The sequence below is a fragment of the Malaclemys terrapin genome, chromosome 21 (genome assembly GCF_027887155.1).
Source record: "Malaclemys terrapin pileata isolate rMalTer1 chromosome 21, rMalTer1.hap1, whole genome shotgun sequence".
Classification (NCBI taxonomy): Eukaryota; Metazoa; Chordata; order Testudines; family Emydidae; genus Malaclemys; species Malaclemys terrapin.
In genome coordinates, this window is record NC_071525.1 from 10717602 (window position 1) to 10739528 (window position 21927).

The window sequence follows — 21927 nt, forward strand, 5'->3', positions numbered from 1 at the left end:
CAGTGTTGATTGTTGATCCAAGTGTGAATGTGATGGTCAGTTTGAAGTCACTGTGCTGTGTGTACCATGGGGTGAGCCTGTGCTGCAGGTCAGCTCCCACGAGGCCCAGGCTGGGGTTGAGCATTAGGGCCTGCCCAGGGTAGGGCGAGCCGGGCTGGGTGCTAGGGCCTGCCCTAGGCAGGGGAGCTGGGCTGGGCATTGGGGCCTGCCCAGGGCAGGACTGGAAATCCCCCTAGCGCTCCCCAAGGGAAGGGCTGGCAGACCCAGTGCTGTCTGGGGCAGAACTCTAGGGACAATCCTGCCTGGCCCCAGGCCTGTGGAGGGACTGGATGGGACACCATGGGATCTGAAGCTGTGACCGCTGTGAGCTCAGAGAGGAGGGGAAGGGCAAGTGGCTGGGAGGAGCAGCACAAAGCCTGTTGTCTATGGGCAAGCCCGGTGCCCCAGCGGGAGTGGCGGGGCCAAGGCTGGGCATCCACCATGCCAAGCACCTCTGCCTGGCAGCTCCAAGCTAGAACATGGCAGAGGGGCAAGACAGGGTGTGTGGCACTGGCACTAGCAGGGAGCCCCGTGGCCTGCTGCTGTCAATGGGAACCTCGGCACCTTCCCTGACCTCAGTGCCGCTGCATGAATTCTTTATCAGCTGCAGCTTCTGCCTTAAATTAAACATGAGGCAAAAGCTGCATCCGAAGCCAGACACCACTTAGCCACATCCATATGGGTGAGCGAGTGCTACCTGGGAGCAGGAGCCAGGACAGCACTGCCAGGCTCAGCCCTGGACAGCCCACGCAGAGGCCACGGGAACAAAGTTTGCTGGGCAGCAGGGGAGATTGGGAATCCCCTGAGGGCAGCTCCACTCAATTCAGCCTACAGCCTCTCTTAGCATCCTGGCTCCTCCTTGTGGGGTTCACACCATCCACGTGGTGAAGACCCCCCCCCCCAGGGGATCCAAAGCAGGGCTGTCTCAGGACAGGGGATGTCATAGCAGCCGGATCCAGGGCTCCATTGCTTCCCCCTCTTGCAGAAGGGCAGCCCCTGCTGTCAGAAATGAGATTCCCACCTCAGGACAGCAGCATGGGGCTCTACTCTCTGGAGCACCCCTGTACTCCAGGCTGACACACTTTGTTTTCTGTAGTGTTACATTTGAGCTCAGTAACTAGGAGGTTAATCACCTCACAGAGCACATATGAAACCGGGCCTGACAGGAGCAGGGATTGAACCTGCTGGCCCTGTAGTTTGAGCTAAACGGGTAACCCTGTTAGCGGAGGTTGTTATCGGTACTGGCCCCTAGGGGGCGCCACGCTCTCACACATTCAGCCGGTGCATTAGGTATGCCCCTGGGTGAGCGGGTGCTGGAGCTCCTGTTGGCGAGAAGTGCCTGAGGATGACACACGGTTGCAACTGAGGTTCTAGCTGGCACCTGTGCAGAGTTCATTGATCCAGAGCAGGATCTATGCAGAAGGGCAGCATCAGCGGCTACTGCCTGAGAGCTGGCATTGAAGCTGGTGAGATGGGCTGGTCAGAGCCTCTGGATTTCACTAGATTTCATCACTGTCTTAGGGAAGCCCAGAGGTGCCATGTGATTTCCAGTCCTAGCACCCATGGGAGTCCCAGGGAACAACTGGAAAGACAAACAGGAGCCACGTGTTACCCAGTGGGTGCCCACAGAGCCCCTAGCATCCTCCCTGGCAGATTAGAGCCAGGGACTCGTGGGTTCCATGCCCAGCTCTGGGAGGGAGTGTGATAGAAGGGAATGCGGGGGGCGGGGGCACCAGGACTCCTGGGTTCAATTCCCAGCTCTCACTCGCTGCCTGACCTTGAACAAGTTACTCAGCTGCATTTCCGCGCTGCACTGGGGCCGATAACCCGGCCCGGAGCGCAGGGTCTGTGTGAGGGTTGGTTCTCCCCAGCGCTGCGGGAGTCCCGGAGGGCTAGAGGGGCGCCCCGTTGCTAGATGGGGGCGGTTAGGGGGTGTCTCCCCTCAGGGCTGCCTACACACGGGAGATCGGCGGGTTCCGGGCGGTGCCAAGAAGCAGGAAGGAAGCGGAGGCGCAGAGGGACCCTGCGCGGGCTGGAAAAGCCCCGGCGGGGATCTCTGTCTCCGCTCAGCCGCTTCCTGCGGGGCAGGGCCGGGGCAACAGCCAGGGGCTGGTACCCAAGGGTTATGTAACGGCGCCAGCCGCTCCCGGAGACCCCTAGCTGGGGCGACCCGGAGCCTGCACTCCAGGGAGCCCGAGGGCTGTGCCGGGGGCAGCCCGGCAGGAGCCCAGAGGAAGGAATCCCGTGCGGGGACAGGGCACGGCCAGATCCCGAGAACGGGGGCCCGGGCGGCCTATGGAGAGGGGAGTGGGGTGGGCTGACCCCGCCGAGAGGCACCTGCCTGCGCAGCCCCCCTCCGGTCCCAGCCCCCCCACCCAGCTGCCTGGGCGCAGCCCCCACCCCCACAGTCCTCAGCTTCACCCCAGCTGCCTGGACACAGCCCAGACCCCCTGCCGCCCCCTCCAGCTGCCTGGGCGCAGCGCAGACCCCCTGCCGCCCCCTCCAGCTGCCTGGGCGCAGCCCAGACCCCCTGCCGCCCCTCCCCAGCTGCCTGGGCGCATCGGAGACCCCCTGCCGCCCCCTCCAGCTGCCTGGGCGCAGCGCAGACCCCCTGCCGCCCCCTCCAGCTGCCTGGGCGCAGCGCAGACCCCCTGCCGCCCCCTCCAGCTGCCTGGGCGCAGCGCAGTCCCCCTCCCTCCCCGCTCCTGTTTACTCTCGTCCCGCCTTAGCCTAGTTTGGAAATGCAGCAGAGCGCTGCGCTCCCCCATTGGCTGCCCGGGGCTGTCAGTCGGGCGCCGCGCGGGGTCCGGCCATATGCTATAAAGGCGGCGAGGGCGCAGCCGGCTCCAGACCCGCGGAGCCGCGATCGCCGCGTAGCGTCCACACCAGGCCCGCCCCGCGCAGCGCCATGAGCCAGGTGAGGTTCTGGGCCGGGCGATGGGCGGAGAGGCCGCGGGGAGCCCGGCTGGGGAGAGCCGGGGGACCCCCGCCCCCCGACGGGCACCCGCGCTCAGCTCCGCGGGCTGGCTCCAGAGATGCTGGAGTCGGGGGCTGGTGACACTTTCCCCGCTGGCTGGCCGAGGGGCGGGGGAACCGCCTCCAAGGGGCTGCCCCCCCCTTGCCCACACCCCCCTGTGGGTGACCTGGCTCAGCCCTGGTCCCCTTAGCATCACCATGGCCCCATGGCTCTGGGACTTTGGCCCCACTCTTGGAGACAGGCTCCTCCCCAGCTGGTGTCTGTGCCCCCTTGCAGGGGCTGAGTGTGCCCAGGGGGAATAGAGGTGGGCACTGAGGGGTGGCTGGCCCCAGGTCTCCCCTGCCTGGTGGGATGTGGGTGACAGTGAAGCCCTGAGGAAAGGCTGCTAATCATATGGCTGGATGCTGGGCACTCCGAAATGGGCTGGGTAGAGCACAGCCATTCTGAGACCCTGGGGTGCCCTTCCCTTCACTGCTCGGGCTCTGTCCCCTGATGGAGGAGTCCCTGTGGGTGGCTGGGGGCCTGGGGAATCCAGCGCCCAAAGCCTGCTGTGCCCGGACTGTGCTGCACGTGGTGAGGATGCAGTGGGGAGGTGACCTCCCATCCCGGCTACACCCTCAGCCGGTAACACCCCTCCCCCACCCACCACAGCTGCAAGTGTGATTAGTGGTATCCTGGCGACCGGGGTGCTTGGTCCAGGTGGAGCCAGCCCTGGGCTCTGTGTTCCTGGCTCTGGCGCTCAGTGTGAAAGTCCTGCTGGTCCCAGGTTCGGCCACTTTTGGGGCAGCTCTGCTCCAGCTTAAGTTGAAGTTTAGCACCAGTCTGGAGCTGCTGGGGATGCCCTGGTACCCCAGCCTGGCGCCACCCCAGCTGGGCTCTCCCAGCCACAGCTGAGCACTGCTGGGCTGACACTCGTTGGGGGTGGGGGGGAAGCATGAGACTGACGTCACTCTGCAGGGCTCCCTTGAGGGCAGTAACTGCAGAGGCAGCCCTGGGCTGGCCGGCCTCCGCCCAGTGCCAGGAAAAGGTGCACGCGATGGGAAGGTACAGAGGGAGGGACCTTGGGAGGGAGCCCCATGCCCTCTTCTGGGGAGGCGAGAGCAGCCAGGCTGGGAGCAAGTGTGCAGTGCTCAGAATCCAGGGGTGCTGGGGCTGGGATGACCATGCTGGGGGCAGATAAGCTCATCCCGTCCTAGGGTCAGAGGAGGCTCATACAGCCCTGGGCAGCAAATGCAGCTAGTTAGTGCCAGCGGTGTTGGGAGCCGTCATGACCCAGGCACGGCCAAGGGCCTAGCAAAGAGCACCCTGTGGTGACAGTCTCCGGGGCCCTGGATGGAAGCGGGTCTGGGTCTGTTCCTGGCTTTGTTCGCAGAGCTTCTCTCTATGGAGACGTAAGAATGGCCTTACTGTGAACCTAACATGATCAAGTGATCTCTCTCCTACCATCCATCCACGCAACAAAACACGAATCAAGAGTTCCAGGCTATGCTGTGTTTCTAAAGAGACCGTCCAAGGAGGGGAGAGGAATGGATGGACAGATACATGCACCCAGAGCGCGAGCCCCAGGGTTGGGCTTTCGGACCCAGCTCTGCCCATTGGCATGGGGCCCCCAGAAGCTCCTTGCAGGCAAGGGTATTAAGGTCTCCCGTAGGAAGCTTGTGTAGGGTCCTGCTGAAGTCAAGTTGCAGCTTTGAGTCTGTGGGGTGATGCAGAGGTGGAATGAAGTGTGGCTGCAGTGTGGATCCCCCTGGGCCCCATAGCATGTGGGGCAGAGGGTGGCTGCTTTGCTGACTCTCTGGTGCCAAAGCCTGCCTGACCCACTGCACTACCTGACCCCAATGTGCCAGGCTCTCCTACACCAGCTGACTGCTCCAGCCCCACTAGCAGCTGCCCCTCAAGCGGCAGCAGGCTGCTTCCCAGCTGTGTGTTCACCAAATCCCAGGTGCCTGTCGCTGTGGAGGAGGGAGCAGCACAACGGCGCCTCCCAGGGGACGGAGCACTCACTCCTGTCTCTGGTGACTGGCTAGGAACAAACAGAGGTGTCCCAAAATGCCTGGATCCCTCCAGGCTGGCCCTGGGGCCTGTCCCTGTGTCATCATGCAGCAGGGAGGGGCTCAAGCAAGGGTTGTTGTCAGGACACCTGGGTTCTCCGTCCCTTGCGCTATATGAGCCCCCTTGCTGGGCTGCTCCTCCTCTGCTGGGGGGTGGAGCACGGTGCCTCCCTGCAAGCTGAAGCTTTGCCCCATAAGCTCTCGGACTCCCCCGCCATGCACCGCATGGCAGGTGCTGTGGGTGGGCAGCAAGTTCACTCCCTTCCTCGTGTCTCGGGGGTTTTCTTTCATGCGTTGGCCACAGGGACTTCCCAGCTGCCTGTACATGCGCCCTGCCTGTGAGCTGTGTGGCGCAGTGAGAGGGGCCCGGAGCGCCACCACCCTGCTCCAAAAACCCAGGCCCCGAAGCCTGAGCTGCAGGAGAATCCCCATCAGCTGTTAGCAGTGCGGAGCCGATGACCTGGGGGAGCAGGGCTGAGCATGTAAGAGAGGGCAGTGGTAACAGGTGCAGGAGCTGGCATTGCCTAAGGAGAGCCCCTGACAGTGGGGGTGTGTGGTGGTGACAGAAGGGTGTGTGTGTGTGGGGGGGGGGGTGAGGGCACTGGAGGGCTGGGTTTGGAGCAACTGCCTGTGTAGGTCTCCTAATCAGTCTCTCTCTCTTGCCGCCCCTCCCCCCCCCGATCAGAGCCCCCAGTCACAGGTGACACGTCTCCTGGCCACAAATGGGGTTTGGCCCTGCTCCAGCTCTGACCCCAGCTATTCCAGCTCCTCCCACTCCCTGCTACAGGGTAGACACCCCCTCTCCCACAGATGGGATGCTTCCCTGACTAACCCTAACCTGCTGATCCCTGGGCTGCTCAGAGCCTGGTTCCCACAGCTTGATGGGTGAACCCTGCCATACAGTGCGCCCCCTGGCCCCACTTGCTGTCTGGACCACTGCTGTTCCGACCACAGCCACAGCCCTGAAGGGAACAGGCGGGGCCTCCCTCCTCCTGTCTGGGGCAGTGTGTGTCTGGGGGAGCCGCTACTCTGGGATGGGGCAAGAAGGAAGAACATAAGAGCATTCATACTGGGTCAGACCAAAGGTCCATCTAGCCCAGTATCCTGTCTCCTGACAGCGGCCAGTGCCAGGTGCCCCAGATAGAGTGAACAGAACAGGTGATCATCAAGTGATCCATCCCCTGTCATCCATTCCCAGCTTCAGGCAAACAGAGGCTAGGGACACCATCCCTGCCCATCCTGGCTAATCGCCATCGATGGACCTATCCTCCATGAATCTATCTAGTTCTTTTTTGAACCCTGTTTGAATGCCATGTTCCTCCGCAGCTCACCTGTTCTGCCCCATTAACTTCTCTGCCATGGCTGAGCCAGCAGCCTTCACTGGAGGAGCCCACGGAGCTCTGGGTCGGGACTGAGGGGCACTGGCAGAGCAGTGGGGAGGGGAACCCAGGGCCGGGATAGCAAGGGGCTGTGGGTCAGGATTGAGGGGCGCTGGCAGAGCTGGGGGTGTAGAGCCCCAGGCTAGGGGCTGTGGGTCAGGAGTGTGGGGCAGTGGCAGAGAAGGGGGTGTGGAGGGCAGGCATAGTGAGGCTGAGGGTTGGGATTACGGGCCAACGGTGGACCTTGCCCGGTGCCTCCTGTCCCCTTTGTGGCTCAGCTCGGCCGCCTCCACAGGTGCCAAAGCTGGGGGAGACCCAGTGAGGGGAAGCATGTACTTGCTGCTCTGAGCGGCTCCCCCATGGGACTGAGAGTCACTCCCTCAGAGGGGTCTTGCGCGCTGGCTGTGATTGGCTCATTCTTTCCCTGTGGTGGTGTCCCTGGCTGTGACGGGTTGGCTGTCCCCACCCCTGTGGACTCTCCAGGCTGGGCACACCTGTGGGCTTGCTCCCCTACCCCGAATGCGAGTGGGACAGGGGGAAGAGAAACCCTTGGAAGGGAGAATCTCCCAACTGTCCCAGCTATTTGGGGAATGTCCTGAGCCAACCCCCTGGGGTGAAGCAGCCTGAGACATGGGGCCAACTGGATCCAGTGGTTCCAGCCTTGAGCTCTGCGGCTGTGGCCGGTCTCCCTCCTGCTGGCCGAGTTGCTGACGATGCAGCCCTGGTGCTGCCTGGGCCTCGGCTCAGTGTGGAAGATGTGCCAGGAATGGCTCCAGTAACGGCTCTGCCAGCTTGCATCAGGCTGAATCTGGGGCAATGGGTGTCTCTGCACTCGGAAGCGTGAGGACTTCACTTCTGTGGGCATGAAGTGGCATGTGTCTGGGTCTGGCCATGGATGGAATCAGAACTGTCCCTTGTGTGTCATAGGCCCCGCACTGCTCGCTGATGCCAGAGATGCTCCCTTGGCACATGTGAGAGCTCCCTCTGCTGTTGGGGCAGCAGGACGGGCACTCCGTCACCACCGCTGTGTGAAGCTCTGCCTGGCTCTAAGTGACCTAGTGACCATGCTGGGTGGCTGGGGTTGTGTTACAGCACCGGCAAGGGGGCCTTTGGGCAGGATGCTACGTCCCGACAGCTCTGTCCATACTGCAGCACCATGGGCATGCAGCTGCCTCTGGGGTGGAGCAGCCGAGAGGTACATAGCAATGGCTCAGCAGTGTGTGTGTGTGTGGGGGGGGGGGGCAGTGGAAGGGTGTTGTACAGAGCCCCTGCTCATACCCCAGGCCCTGGGGGCAGGCAGGGCCGATCTGAAGGGCTGTGTAGGAACTGTGGTGTTGGGAGCCGGCAGAGTAGCAGGTAATTGCTCCAGATCCAGCGCTGAGATTCAGACGCCAGTGCCCGGTGCCCCCCAGCACTGGTGGGTTCTCCAGGCGTCACAGGGTGTGCCGGGGAGGGGGCTGCCCATATAGGCCTAGGTGAGTGGAGTGAAGGGGGCCCCTGGTGTTACCTGCTGGAGCCCATCTCCATGGCAACCGGCACATGCACAGTTCCTGTCACCCCCACCCCCTGTCGGGCTCATAAAGAGGGTTCAAAGCTCCCCCTGTGCTGCTCCCACACCACCTTCCCCCGCGTTTGGGGTGGTGTCCTGCATGCTGATCAGCATGGGTCTCTCTTGGGGGTCTCTTTGTTGAGACCTTGTACAGACGTTGTCCCCTGCTGGGAAAGGCTGGGACTGGTGTAGCCTGGAGCGCCCCCCACAGCCAGCGCTCCCGCCCCGCTCCCTGCAGCACCCCATGAACAGGGGTGAAAAGCCCCTGGCATGCCCTTGCTCCTGGCTAGCTGTGGTCAAGCCTGGTCTAGATCAGGAAGGGAGGGAGGGTCTTCTAGTGATTAGGGCACGAGCCTGGCGCTTGGGGCTCCTGAGGCCCGTTTCTAGCTGATGTTCAGGCTGATGTTGGCTGGCATGTCTGTCCCCATTGTCCCCTGGCTGAGGGCTCAGAGCTGCTCCACGGTGTGCAGTCACCAGCCAGGGGCTGGTGCCAAAGGGGGTTTGTAGTGGGCCTGGGCAGGGAATTGGACAAATGGGGTAAGACGCTGCCTGTTGCAGGATGTGAGCCCCTGGCATGAGCCCCAGTAGCCTTGGCCCAGCCCTGCAGCGCCCAGCCTGGCGAGGGCGGAACAGGAGGGCATTGTGGGGTGCCCAAAGTCAGTGCCCCTCCTGTCTCCTGGGGCAGTGCCCCTTCTCTTTGCTTTGCTGGGCACAAGGCACTTCTAGGCAGTGGCAGTCTGTCGAAGCAGGTGGGTAGCAAGTTCTCCTCTGGCACAGGTGGCAGGACCTGGGCTTTGGAGCAGGGGCCAGGGCCCTGATGGTGTGAGAGCACCAGTGATGGGCAGCTGCAAACTCTTGGGGGGGCTTCCTGTTCCCAGCCCTCCCCCCCCCACCCCGGGTTGGGAGGCTGCCTGGACGGACTCACTCTCCCCCAGCAGGGGCTGGCAGTGGGCGGGAGGGGAGTTTTTGGGGGGAGGGCAAAAGGGAGATGGAGTCAGGGAGGGGGTGGCTGCATGGAGGGGGCCGCAGAGTGCTCCCCCCATGAGCTGGGGACAGAGCAACTCCTGCAGTGTCCCAGGCCCCTGTGAAATGACAAGGAACTTCCCCTGGGGGGGGGGGGGAGCCCTGGGCAGTGCTAAATCGAGGGGGCTGCAGACCTCCCTCCATCTTCTCTCACAGAGCCACCCTTCCCTGGGCGCCCTGACACCCTGCTCCTGCCCAGCAGGCCCCGAGCTCAGGCCCGGGCCCCCTGTCCCCTGTGGCCCTGTGCTCAGACTGGCCTGCACTGAGTTGATCCCCATGGGCAACCCAGGAAGAGCTCGCGGCCTCATAAGAGCTTCTCCTTGGGAGGTTACAAGCGCACATGCTTTGGGCTTGAGACCATTATGGGATGGATCATCAGGGGTTGCCTTAGCAACAGATGCAGAGCAAAAACCCAAATTCAGAGTTGAGCAAAAAGTTGGGGGTGCCGTGGGGAGCAGGGCAGGAGCTCTGGCTGTGTGGGAGCTCATGGTTACTCCAGCCCCTTCCTCTCCCAGCAGGGGGCGCTGTAGAGGGTGAGGCAGGAGCACTGGCCATGGGGGAGCTCCCAGCTACTCCAGGCCCGGCAGAGCTCACTGGATGCCCGGTGTAGTGGGTGCGCTGGGAAGCACACAGCTGTCTTTCATCACCTAGAACAAATGGCTCCAGACAGTGGTTCCGTGACTGAGCCGAGTCTGAGATGGAAAATCCCAGGCAGGTAGCGCAGCACGTCCCCAGCGCAGGGGAAGCCGGCTGTGCTGCACGTGGGGGGAGGAGGGGGAACTGGCAGCCTCTAACTGCAGCAATCCGTCTTGCGGAAAAATACATCCGAGCCAGGAGTGCCTTGGGGGCAGCGCTGAGAGGCTGATCTGGGCCAGGGGAGGTGAAACCCAGCCCAGTGAGTGACAGACTGGAGTGGGGCGGGGGGGGGGGAGGGAGGGAAGCTAAGGGGATAATGAAGAGCCAGCCATGCGGTGCTGGGGAGGGCATGGGGCGGTGCGGCTCCTGGAGTGGGGAGCCGAGCGCTGGGAGGGGGGTTAGCTGTCAGTAGCTGGCAGCCTGGTGCGCTCTGGCTTTTAGGGTAATTAGGAAGCCTGTCCTGGGAGGGGGGATTTTCTCATGCTGAGCGGCTTATTGGCTGAGCGGTGTGCTGCTTCCCTGGCCTGCAGGGAGCAGTGGGCACGGTGCCCAGGGGGAGGAGGCTGGCACCCCTGCATCTCCAGGTCTGGGCTCTCTGCTGTGCTCGTCAGCAGAGCGGCTGGACCCCTGTCACCCTGCCCCATCCCTTCTTGGCCTCCCCTTCTCCCTGGGACTGTTTGTCTTGGATGCTGCATCCACCATGCCAAGGGGCTGGCAGCGCACGGGCCCTTTTCCCATATAAGGGCAGCTTTGATGTCAGGCTGTGTCAGGACAGGTTTCAGAGCCGGACAAAGGGTTGTTACAGTCGTTTGGCCCTTACACGTGCTCACAGCAGCTCAGGACTCTGCTGCCTCCATCAGGATTGGGCCCCTTTTTCTGGGGCAGCCCAGACACGCAGCCAAGGAGGGCTCTTATGCCCAGGAGCAGCATCGCTGGTTCCTCTGCTCCCTCCCGCCGGCTGCCCTTCTCTAGGGCTGGCTCTGCCTCCGAAGTGCTCTGTTACAGGCAGAGCTGTGGGCTACCGAGGCAAGGCCCTGGGAACTAGGCTGAGCACTGGGCCTGCTTGGGCCCATCTCACATGGTCACAGGGCGAGCCGAAGCGCCCCTGGGCATAGGGAAAATTCTGCACTGGATCCATCCATGCCGTGGGGGGCTGCAGGGACAGCAGGGCTCGTGTGCTGCAGATTTCAGGGCAGGGATAGCCAGCGGTCAGGAAGGGGGTTTCACCAAGGGATAGCAATGCATGTGGCATATGGTGCCATCTTTGAGAGGGCACTGGGATGGCTGGACCACTGGTCTGGGGCACCTCTGGCCAGCAGTGTCCTCCCATGGATAAAGTGCCACACAGGCATGGAGGAGACCATGGGCTTCAGCGTGAACTGGGGCAGCACCTTCCCCTCTGTCTCAGGTGGGGAATGGCCCTGAGTCTGTTTCGTCTATTGGCCTCTAAGCTCTTCATCAAAGGGACTGGCTCTCGCTGGGTCTTTGTGCAGGGCCTGGTGCCCTGAGAGGTCCCAATCTTGGCAGGTGGGGTGTCTGTATGGTGCCATGGGGCACCCAGCACTAGGTCAGGGATGTCTGGTGCCATGGAGGACCCTAATCTTGGTTGGGGGGGCTCTGCGTGGTGCGATGGATGGGTCCTGATCTCAGTCAGTGGGATCTGTGTGTGTGTGTGTGGGGGGGGGGGCATGGTCTCGGTCGGGGAGTTCTGCACGACACCTGGGTGACCCCACACGATGCCCCTGTGGTGCTCAGGCCCCCCTGGGGTGAGAGGCGCTCCAGTTAGCACTAACAGGCGTGGTCCCTTAGCCCAGGCAGCTGCAGCGCATGGCTGGGATCCCCATCTTCCCAGGCAGGGCTGTCTCTGCCAGTAGGGACCCATCAGGGGCTGCCCTGCTCCACGAGCCCCTGGCCAGGGGTGGGAGCCCCACACTGACCCCACCCTACTCCCTTGGCAGGACCAGGAGCAGCTTATGCGCTGCAGCCCAGCCTGCAGGGAGGGCTCCGTTGCTGCCTAGTGGCGGGGTGCAGCTGTCCCTCGCTCCGTGCCGTGGGGCAGGCAACCGGGTCGGGCCCCAGGCAGTGCAGAGGCTGGTAGTTATCTCAGCAAGGGGCTGTGTGAGCAATGGGAGCCCGTCACAGGCAACAAAGAGCCAGTTGCTGCGCGGAGCCGCCAGCTTGTGCCCCGGGGAGAGTCACAATGGAGTGGAACCAAACTCCTCCGTGAGCCCTTTCCGGGAAGGGGGGAGGATATGCCCTGAAAACAAAGGGAAGCCACTTGCTGCTGCTTTTTCCCCATGAGTTGAAGCACCTGCCCCTCCCTGCAGGGGGCACTGTGGGGAGCAGTGTAGACTTTGGGGGTCAATGAAGGTCATGTAGGGACCCTAGTGCCGCTGTGGGGGGGATGAAAGGGGGATGGGCAGGCTTCCAGGGGTGCACAGGCAGGTTTAAGCACCCTTAGAAATCAGAGGGTTGCTATGATGTCAGTGCCCCCAGGAGCGAGGCCGGGTGGAGGGGGGTGGACAGACAGACCTCCTGCCACGTGACCCTGTGCTCAAAGCCGCGGAGGCAGGTGGGAGCCGGGTCTCTAACGAGATCAAAGCCAATAGTGAGATTGCTAAGGGGATTAGAAATGGGCCTGGTGAGTGGAGTGGGGGAGGGGGAGGGGAAGCGGGGTCTGGCCCTGCATGCACTGCCCCAGCACTGGGCTCCAGTCAGAGGCAGAGCAGTGGGGGAGAGGGTACCCCAGTCTTGCCCATAGCCCCAGGGTTCCCCTTGGGCTGCATGCCAGGGCTCTGGCTAATCCCCGTCCTTGTTTCACCTCCCACCCCTCCAGCCCTGGTCCTGCACATGACAGGGCAGCACTGTCAGCCACAAGGGAGGGGCAGGGTGGGAAGGACAGATCCTGCCCCAGCCATTAGTGCGGAGGGATGAGCTGCAGCTCCATCACCTCAGGAGCTTATACAGGGAGCGGTGCCCAGCCAAGAGCCTTAGAGACAGCCTGCCCCTGCCCCGGGGCATCTCCTTCCCCTGTGAGCCCCCCCCCTCCCTGCCCCAGGGGCGGTTCACCCCACCCTGACCCTGCAGGCCATGCATCACCCACTCCCCTCCCTGCCCCCGGGGCGGCTCCCCCCACCTTGACCCTGTGGGCTGCGCTCAGGGCTGTGTTCTGGCTCTGCCTCCACAGTGCTGCTGGCATTTGCACAGTGGGAGTTAACGGCTTCATTTATCACAACCGCCCCCCCCCCCCCAAGGGAGCACTAAACAACCAGCTGCTGTAGCCACACAGCATCCTGCCAGATGGGAGGGGAGAGGCCCAGGCTGCAGCATCCTGTCCTGGGGCCGGGGGGGGGGGGGGGGGGCGGGGGCTGCAGCATCCCGTCCTGGGGCTGGGCCGGGGGGGGGGGGGGCTGCAGCATCCTGTCCTGGGGCTGGGCCGGGGGGGGGAGGGGGGGCTGCAGCATCCTGTCCTGGGGCTGGGCCAGGGGACTGCAGCATCAGGTCCTGGGAGAAGGGCAGGGACCAGGCTGGTTCCCACAGAGCAAGCAGCTTGGGGCCCCTGCAGGAGGAGCCTGTGTCTGATGCAAGGCAGGGCGGGAGCCCAGGTCTCAAGCAGATGGGGGGTGGGGGGGAACCCCCAGGGGAGTCCCACAGCTCCAGGCTACTGCTGCTCTTGGGCATGGTTGTGGATCATGTCCCTGCCGATTTGGTCTCCTCTCTCTCTGACAGCCCCCTGGGGCTCTGTCTGCTCACACCCCACCTGTCTCTGTCCCTCTGCTCCAGACACTCAGCATCCCAGGGTCCAGGTCCGTGGCCCCATTTGGTGTCAGAGGAGGAGGGGCTGCCATATAGGCCCCCACCTAGGCCCCCGGGAGCAGCACCAGGGTGGCTGGCTGGGGACCACTGTGCTCCTGCCTCTGGCCTCAGCCAGAGCCTCCTGTGGGGGTGGGGAGGGCGCCCCCCACTGAGGTGCATGGGACCATCCACTCTGTCACTGGTGTTATTTACCCCTAGGGAAGCTGTGTTTGTGAATGGCAAACAGGGGGCAGGGTGGCTCTCAGCAGTGGGGCCACCCCCCACCCCAGAGCTTTCCACACAGGGTGGATGGGGGAATGTGGTGGGCGTAATATACCTGGACTTCAGCAAGGCTGGTGACGCGGTCCCACATGACTGGAGAAATGCGGGCTTGGCGGAACGATCATTAAGTGGATACGTAATTGGTTAAATGACTGCAAACAAAGCGCAGCTATTACTGGAATGGTGTCAGATTGGAGGGAGCTCTCAAGTGGGGTTCCACGGGGATCTGTTCTGGGTCTGGTGTTTAACATCTGTATTAATGACCTGGTTGTAGGAATTCAGAGCACGCGGATCAAAGATGAGACAAAGCTGGCAGGGGTGGCAAACACTTAGGAGGCTAGAGCTAAAATGCAGAGGGATCTTGATAAATTGGAGATCTGGGCTATAGACAACAGACTGAAATTAAACAAAGACAAATGTAAGGTGTTGTGCTTAGGGAAGAAAAAGCAAATGCACAAATCTGGCCTGAGGGATACCTGGCTTGGCAGCAGCACTGCTGAGAAGGATCTGGGAGTTGTGGTGGATCACAAACTCCACAGGAGTCAGCAATGCAAAACTGTTGCAAAAAAATCAAATGCAATTTTATGTTGCATTAACAGAAGCAAGCCACGGGAAGTGATAGAACTGCTCTACCCAGCACTGGTTAGGCCTCAGCTGGAGTAGTGGGTCCAGCTTTGGTCACCAATGTAGAGAAACTGGAAAGGATCCAGAGGCAAGTGACAAAGATGATCAGAGGGATGGAATGCAAACCATCTGAGCACAGGCTGAAGGAACTGGGTATGTTTAGTTTGGAAAAGGAGATTAAGGGGAAACATGATAGCTGTCTTCAAATACTTGAAAGGCTGCCATAAAAAAGATGGAAAAAAGTTGTTCTCCTGCTGCGGGGGGCAGGACAAGAGGCAATGGGTTAAAACTACAGCACAGCAGATTTAGATGAAATCTCAGGAAAAACTTCCTAATGGTAAGAACACAGTGCAGTGGTTTTCAACCTTTTTTTCATTTGCAGACCCCTGAAATATTTTGAATGGAGATGCGGCCCCCTTTAGAAATCCCTGGCATAGTGTGCGGTCCCCCAGGGTCTGCAGACCACCCAAGACAGATGGCTCCAGCCACCTTTTGAAAACCTCCAGTGAAGGAGTTTCCATGACCTCCCCAGGCAGTCTGTTCCGTTGTTCTGGTGCAGTGGCTTTCAACCTGTGGTCCGCGGACTACGTCGGAGATGTCCAAAGGGGGCTGTACCTTCATTCAAAACCCCCTGGTTTATCTCATTGTGGGGCCTGCGGAGCCCAGCCGCGGCAGAGCCCCGTCCCATTCCCACCTTCACAGCTGGCTGCCTCAGCAGAGAGGGGGAGGCCAGATCCCTTCTGGGCTGAGGCAGGTTGGTGGAAAGAGAACTGCAGGTTACTGGGGAATGCTGGGCCCCTCGCTTCATGGGGAAGTGACTGACTCTGTGGGCCACCTACCAGCATAGCCAGGGAGTGTGCCTAGCTCGGATGAGCTCAGTGCGCCCCCTACTGGCACAGCCAGGGGGCGCTCCCGGCTGGGACTGGCTCAGTGTGCCCCCTACTGGCACAGCCATGGGGCGCTCCCGGCTGGGACTGGCTCAGTGCGCCCCCTACTGGCACAGCCAGGGGGCGCTCCCGGCTGGGATTGGCTCAGTGTGTCCCCTACTGGCACAGCCAGGGGGCGCTCCTGGCTGGGACCATCTCCCCACTACCTGCCTGGCCTGGAGGAAGCTGCCTATTGGTCCCGCTATTTGAGCAGCTGAGTATGGGGAGCTGATGGGGCAGGTTCCAGTTTGTGTCTCAGCTGCAGGATGGATGCACAGTGCATCCAGCTGCTGTGTGTGTGCAGGCTCTGCTGCTTGGCCAAGCTGCCTGAGTCCTCCAGGCACACTGCGGGTGAAGCCCTCCACAACCAGGACTGCTAGAGGATAATTACAGCAGAGGCAGGGAGCTCTCAGGCTCTGATTAGAAAACACAGACTGGGGTGGCCCCCACAGGCTGTGATCCACGGTCCCCTCTGCTGGCTGCATGATCCACTCCCCCCTCTCCAGCAGCTGTTACCCCAAACCCCCTGGTGTGTGCTGCTGGCAGGCAGCCATGACAGCTGTGTGCAGGGGTGGGTAATGCCAGGGTGCCAGGGAGCCTGGCTGTGCACAGCGTGTGCTAACAGGCGCCTTCTCTCCTCTTGCAGCTCAGCTCCAATGAGTCCCCAGCCCCCAGCCAGGCTCCCGGCCGTGAGGAGAAAGGTGAGTGAAGAGGCTGCACTGCTGTGGCTCACCTGGGGGGGGGGGGGGGAAGGGGGCTGGTGGAGAGCTTGCCGCTGTGCACAGGCCCGGGGGAGGTGTATGAACAACTTCCATCCAGTGCTAGTGACTATGAGCCCTCTCCCATTCCCGAGTCCGTGTCGCTGGCACCGTGGCTGGGCGTCACCTCGACGGCTGTACGCCAGCGTGTCTACGTCAGGGGTTGGCCCAGGGCACCTAGCTCGAGACAGAACCAGTTTCATTACAGGGGAGCAGCTGTTCGAGGTCAGGCCTTCGAAACCCGTCAGCCCTGCGGTCACCTGGGTGCTGAGAAGCATTGGGCAGAAGTTAACCTCCCTTGGGGGTCAGATGATGCCCCGTCCTTGTAAAGCGTAGGCCTTGGCAGGGTCTAGAAACTTGCTGGTAGGACTCTGCCCCGACACAGAGCCCCATAAGCGGACATAACAATCTGTGGCTTCCCCCTGAGTAGGGCTCTGACAAACGCTTTCTCCAAGAGTAAGGAAATTCCCAGAGCAACAACTTGAACCTGTCCAGCGCCATGCGGGAGTCGCCCTGCCCTGCCTTCATTCCCGTGCCGCAGTGTCCCTTGGCACAGCTTGGCCTGCAATGTTACCACTGGATGCTACGTCCCCGCACCACAGCACATGCAGCCAAACTGCACCGACCCCACAGGCTTTCAGCTCCTCTGGCTACTCCCATCCCTCAAGCCCTATGCCCCAGTGGGGTGTTTCCAGAGATCCAATACATCAGAAAGAGGGACACCCCCCCCCCCCCAAACACCCCAGGACTCTCCTCTGATTGGCCTGGGGCAAAGCTGGATTGAAAGAGGACGGTAATTCCCAGTGTAGTGCTGCAGGGACTCCTGTTCCCTTGGAGAAGACAGAGCTGCCCCTGGCTTCCCCAGCCTGTGTCCTCAGGGGGCCAGCGAGCAGCTCCCCACGGTGCGGCAGCGGGACTGGGATCAGCCGGTCTTACTGCTATCTTGTCTAAGCCAGCCAGGCCGCTGCCACCTATGGAGCTGGCTCCCAGTATTCCCAGCGCAGACGTAGCTGCGGTGACATGGGGTGGGCTCCATCGCCCAGCATAGAGCTCCCTGTCAACATGCCAGCGCTTGGGCATCAGCCATGTCTGCAACCCCCCAGCATGCCCCCCCAGAGGGCTCCCTGCAGGGCAGGAGCTGCCTTCAGGCTGCCCCACCCCACGTAGGCCAGGTCGCAGAAGGCAGCCTGCGGGGAGGGGAATGTAGCTGCAACGATGCTGTTAGCTCTCCACAGGCAATGCTACAGGCTGCTGCCCCAGGCACTCGTCTAACCGTGCTCCCGCCCCCCCCCCCCGGCTCCTGCCCCGGGCACCTACCTAACTGCACCCCCCCCCCGGGCACCTGTCTAACCGTGCTCTTCCCCTGCTCCCCCAGCTCCTGCCCCGGGCACCCGCCTCCCCCCTGGCGTCTGTACTGATGGCATGAGGGCTCAGCAGAGAACGTGCCTGGCTGCCCGTGCCTAGCAGATCCGTCCATAGGGCGAAGGGGCAGAGGCATCCCCTCCCCCTGACTCCATGCGCCTGCCATGGAAGTGTTGGGTCCATTTGCCGTCCAGTGGACACACTCTGCAGGGTGGCACCGGCGCAGTCTCCCCGCCAGCTGCACCTGGCTTGGACTGGAGGCAGGCACAGGAGGGTGGGAAGTGGGGGCTTACAGCCCCGGGTCTCCCTTGGTTTTCTTTCACCCCGGGGAAGAACCCTCTCTCCTGGCTGCTGCCCCTGCTTTGCCTCATTAAGTGCGTGGCAATAGTCAGGGGAATGTGGAATGCCAGAGCCTGACCCGGGCCCTCAGTGCTCTGCAGGGAAATCGCTAGGACGAGCGCATGGCCACTGAAGCTGGGGCTGTGGAGTCTGTAGCTGCCATGTTCGCACTCGCTTTCCTGTCTGTGCCAGCCTGCAGCATGCCCTCCCCCACACACCATGGGGAGCTGCCCCCAGCATCCCTCCACCCGGCCTGCGTGCCCCACCATCCCGGGCTGCTGGGGCCATGGCTGTGTCCTGGGTCCCCACTGGGCCTCCCCTCTACCTATCCAGGAGCCTGGGAGGGGGACACTGCCCACGCCCTCGGCACAGGCAGCTGCCGGAGAAGGTTGGGTTGGGGGACTGCAGTGCCTCTCCTGGGGGACAATGAGAACAGCGCCCATAGGTCTCACCGTGCTCCATCTAGCCCAGTAGCCTGTCTGTACCCGTGGCCAGCCAGAGCTTCAGGGGATGTGGACAGAATAGGGCAATTACTGAGAGATCCAGCCTGTCTTCCCCTTCTGCCAGTCAGGGGTTTGGGTTGCCCCAGGCACAGGGATGTGTCCCTGACTGTCTTGGCTAATAGCTGCTGATGGACCTGTCCTCTAGGAACTTAGCCAGTTCTTTTGCAAGTCCAGCTATACTTTTGGCTGTCACTACATCCCCTGGCAATGAGTTCCACAGGTTAGTTGTGCGTTGTTCCTCTTGTTTGTATTAAACCTTGTGTCTGCTCATTGTGTGAAGGGGTAAAATAACATTTCCCTAGACACCAGTCATGATTTTCTAGACTCTATCGGGTCCCCCTTAGTCGTGTCTTTACTGAGCTGAACAGTGCTAATCTTTGTCGTCTCTCCTCGGCTGGAAGCCGTTCCAGACCCTTGATCGCCTTTGCTGCCCTTCTCTGAACCTTTCCCAGTTGCACCATTTCCTTGTTGAGATGACTGGAACTGGACCCACTATTCAAGTGTGGGGACCCCCGCGATTGCTGTAGTGGTGTTCTGATATTTCTAGAGAGACAAGGGGGCTGAGGTAATATCTGTTGTTAGACCCACTGCTGCTGGGGAGAGAGGAAGGCCGAGCTCTGAGGACCTTTCCCAGCCCTGCAGAAGAGCTCTGTGGAGCTGGCAGCTTGTCTCTTTCGCCAGCAGAAGTGGGTGCAAGAAAAGCTATCACCTGGCCCACACTGCTACTCTAACCTCCTGGGAGCAGCCTGGCGGCGGTAGGTCCCCACCTACCTTAGCCACGGGAGTGCTGCTGCCCGGGGAGTGGATGTTTCCAGAGAACTGTCCGAGGGGATGCCAAGACCTCCTGCGGGGGTGGGAGTAGCTAATTTAGACCCCACTAGTGTATACATCAACTTTCCCGACGTGTATTACTTGGCACTCATCAGCACTAACTGAGCAAGATCAAGGACGTGGATAGGGGAGGCAAAGCCCATGGGAGTGGAGTGGAATGGGGTGGGGGACTGCGTACTGCACCCAGAGTTTTGGGGGACCCTGGGCAGTGGGGGGGCTGGGCCTGTGGGGGGCTGGATGCCGGCAGGAGTTGCAGGCCAGCACCCCGGCAGGAGTTGCAGGCCAGCGCCCCCTGCTGCCCAGAGCGGAGTGGGCCCCCGTGGAGCCGCAGGGGTGACTGCCAGCTGGTTCTCCCTGCAGCCAAAGCCGGGAACACCAAGAAGGTGGAGGAGGAGGAGGAGGAGGAGATAGACATTGACCTGAACGCGCCCGAGACTGAGAAGGCAGCGCTTGCCATCCAGGGCAAGTTCCGTCGCTTCCAGAAACGGAAAAAGGACCCCAGCCCCTGAGCAGCTCTGCCACCCTGTCCCCACCGTCCCCCATCCCCCCTCTGCCAGCACAACCCGGCTCGCCCCGTGTTTGCTCGCTCCTGCCCTGCCCAGCCCAACTTGGGCTGTTGGTATTTTGCACGTTCTATGTACCTGGTTTCGGGGGACGAGGGGCTCCCCAGACCCAGCTGCACCCACATGCCGAACTCCTGCCTGGGAAAGCGGGGCATCCTCTTCTTATAGCCATGATGTCGGCACGGCAGGCTCCTGGTGCCATCCTCAGAAAGCCATGAAGGGGCCACGGGCCCCAGGCTGGACAGTGCCTCCTGGGGGCCTCAGGCCAAGGTAGGGGCAGCCCTGGGAGAGTCCTGGGCTGGAATTCAGAGCCAGCTGGACATAACTGCCCATTAGCCCTGGCTAAGCCAACTCCTGGCATGAGGGGTTCTGCTCTTGAGCACCCCCCCATCCTGAGTGGACACCCCTGAGCCACCCCACCCTGACCTAAGGGGGGGCTGCCCCTTAGCTCCCCTACACCCCCATCCTGAGCAGCTTCCCATCAACCCCGGCCCATGGGGCCACCCACTCCCACCAGGGACCCTGACTGGGACAGCCAGAGGCCCAGGACCAGATGGGGGGTGGGGGTACAGAGCCATGCAGGGGGAGGGGAAGGGCCATAAAGCCAGATGGGGGGGATCAGAGCTGAGTAGACCCAGGACCACGAGGGGCAGGCAGGGCTAGTGGGTGGAGGACAGGGCCTATGGCCAGGCCAGGAGGGGGAAGGGCCCTAGGTGGGGTGTGTGTACTGCAGGATGCCCCCCAGTCCCGTGGGACCAGGCCTGAATTGCAGATAAACAGGGCAGGCCCCACCAAATGTCTAGGCTCCCCCAGGGCCAGGCAGGGGAGGGGGTCTGGGGCCAGGAGAGGGGCAAGGTCACCTTTCCCGCCAGGATTTTCTTAGACAACATGGGGGCCGGAGGCAGCTGGTGACCCCTCCCCTGGGCTGGTGTTGCCTGGAGCCGTGGACAGAGATGACTGTGGGGTGGGGGTGGGGGATGTCCAGGCCCTGCTGGGGAGCAGGAGCCAGGCTTTGATCTGCTTCGGCCGGGTGGGGAGCTCCTGCTCTAAGCCCCACGTAGCGAGCACACGATGTGTCCGTACTGGCTCCTTGGAGAACCCTCCCCACTGCGAACAAGGGGGACTCCCCCCGAGTGGAAACGCCCTCCCCCATTGGGGGACAATGGGGATCCCTTCCCACACAGAACAATGGGGATCCCCCCGACTGGGAACAGTGGAGATCCCCATCCCCCCACTGTGAATGATGGAGACCTCCTGTCCCCCAATTAGAACAATGGGGATACCCCCTACTGGGAACAATGGGAACTCCCTTCCCCCCCCCCCCGACTGGGAACAATGGAGACCCCTGTCCCCCATTGGGAAGAAGGGAGACTCCTGAGCGCAATGAGCATGGCTGGGTGCCAAGGTGTGGGGAGGGGGAGGGCACTGGGGTGCTAGGGATTGGGGCGCAGGGCACAGCTGTGAGCAGGAGGAGGTAGCAGAAGGCAGCCGGAGTGAGGGGGTTGGTGGGTCGGAGATGAGGGCTGGACAGGGAGAAAGGAACAAGTGAGCCAGAGCTGGAGGGGGTGGCATTCCCCAGTGGGGCTAGCAGAGGGGAGCTCCAGGCACTGGGAGCCCATGGCACTGCACCCCGTCCCCCCCAATTAAGAGAGGCACTGAGTCCCCCCCAGCTTAGGCAGGAGTCCTAGGTACTCCCCTCCCCCCGCTTCCAGGGCCCCAGTCCATGCAGCGTCTCAGCCGTCTCAGCTGTCCCCCTCCACCCGTGCCCCTCTCAAGCGTTGGGCTGACACCGTCCCACTGTTGTGCCTCCTGCTGCTGGCACAGCCCCCCCAGCACTGTAAGGCCTCGGTGTTCCCCAGCATTGGATTCAACCCGCATCTACCCCCAGCCCGCCAGGAGCTGCAGCCCGAGCACCAGGGAGCGCTGTGCAGCTGTGCGCGATTGGAGGGGCCAGGCCGCACCGTCCCCTGGCCGTAGCACTGGGGGGACGATGCGGCCCGCAGGGCGGACACAGCTGCTGCGAGGACTGGCTCTTTTAGCATGTTTACGTAATAAAACGTCTGGGAACAGTGGGCGGCCTGGCGCGTGGTTCGTGTTGGTGCTGGGGCCGGCTCAGAGAGGCCGGGCAGTGGCAGGGTGAGTTGCTTGGGCTGGCTAAGTTGTCATGACCACGGCCATGCTGGAACCCCAGCAAGGGGCCCAGTCGCTGCTGGTCCAGGCTGAGGCCATGGGAAGTAAAACCCACAGGTGGAGCCGGGTTCTGGATGGGACCCAGCCACTGAGGGGAAAT

The 21927-nt window shown here is 62.2% G+C and overlaps 1 protein-coding gene across 1 annotated transcript; it reads left to right on the top strand.

Moving 5' to 3' along the window:
- The first annotated feature begins 2036 nt into the window (after nt 1-2036).
- PCP4L1 (Purkinje cell protein 4 like 1) lies at nt 2037-21709 on the top strand. Its single transcript, XM_054011349.1, has 3 exons — nt 2037-2956; nt 15928-15982; nt 19435-21709. The coding sequence occupies exons 1-3, from the start codon at nt 2948-2950 to the stop codon at nt 19581-19583; spliced, it is 213 nt and encodes a 70-aa protein (XP_053867324.1). The 5' UTR covers nt 2037-2947; the 3' UTR covers nt 19584-21709.
- The last annotated feature ends 218 nt before the right edge of the window (nt 21710-21927 follow it).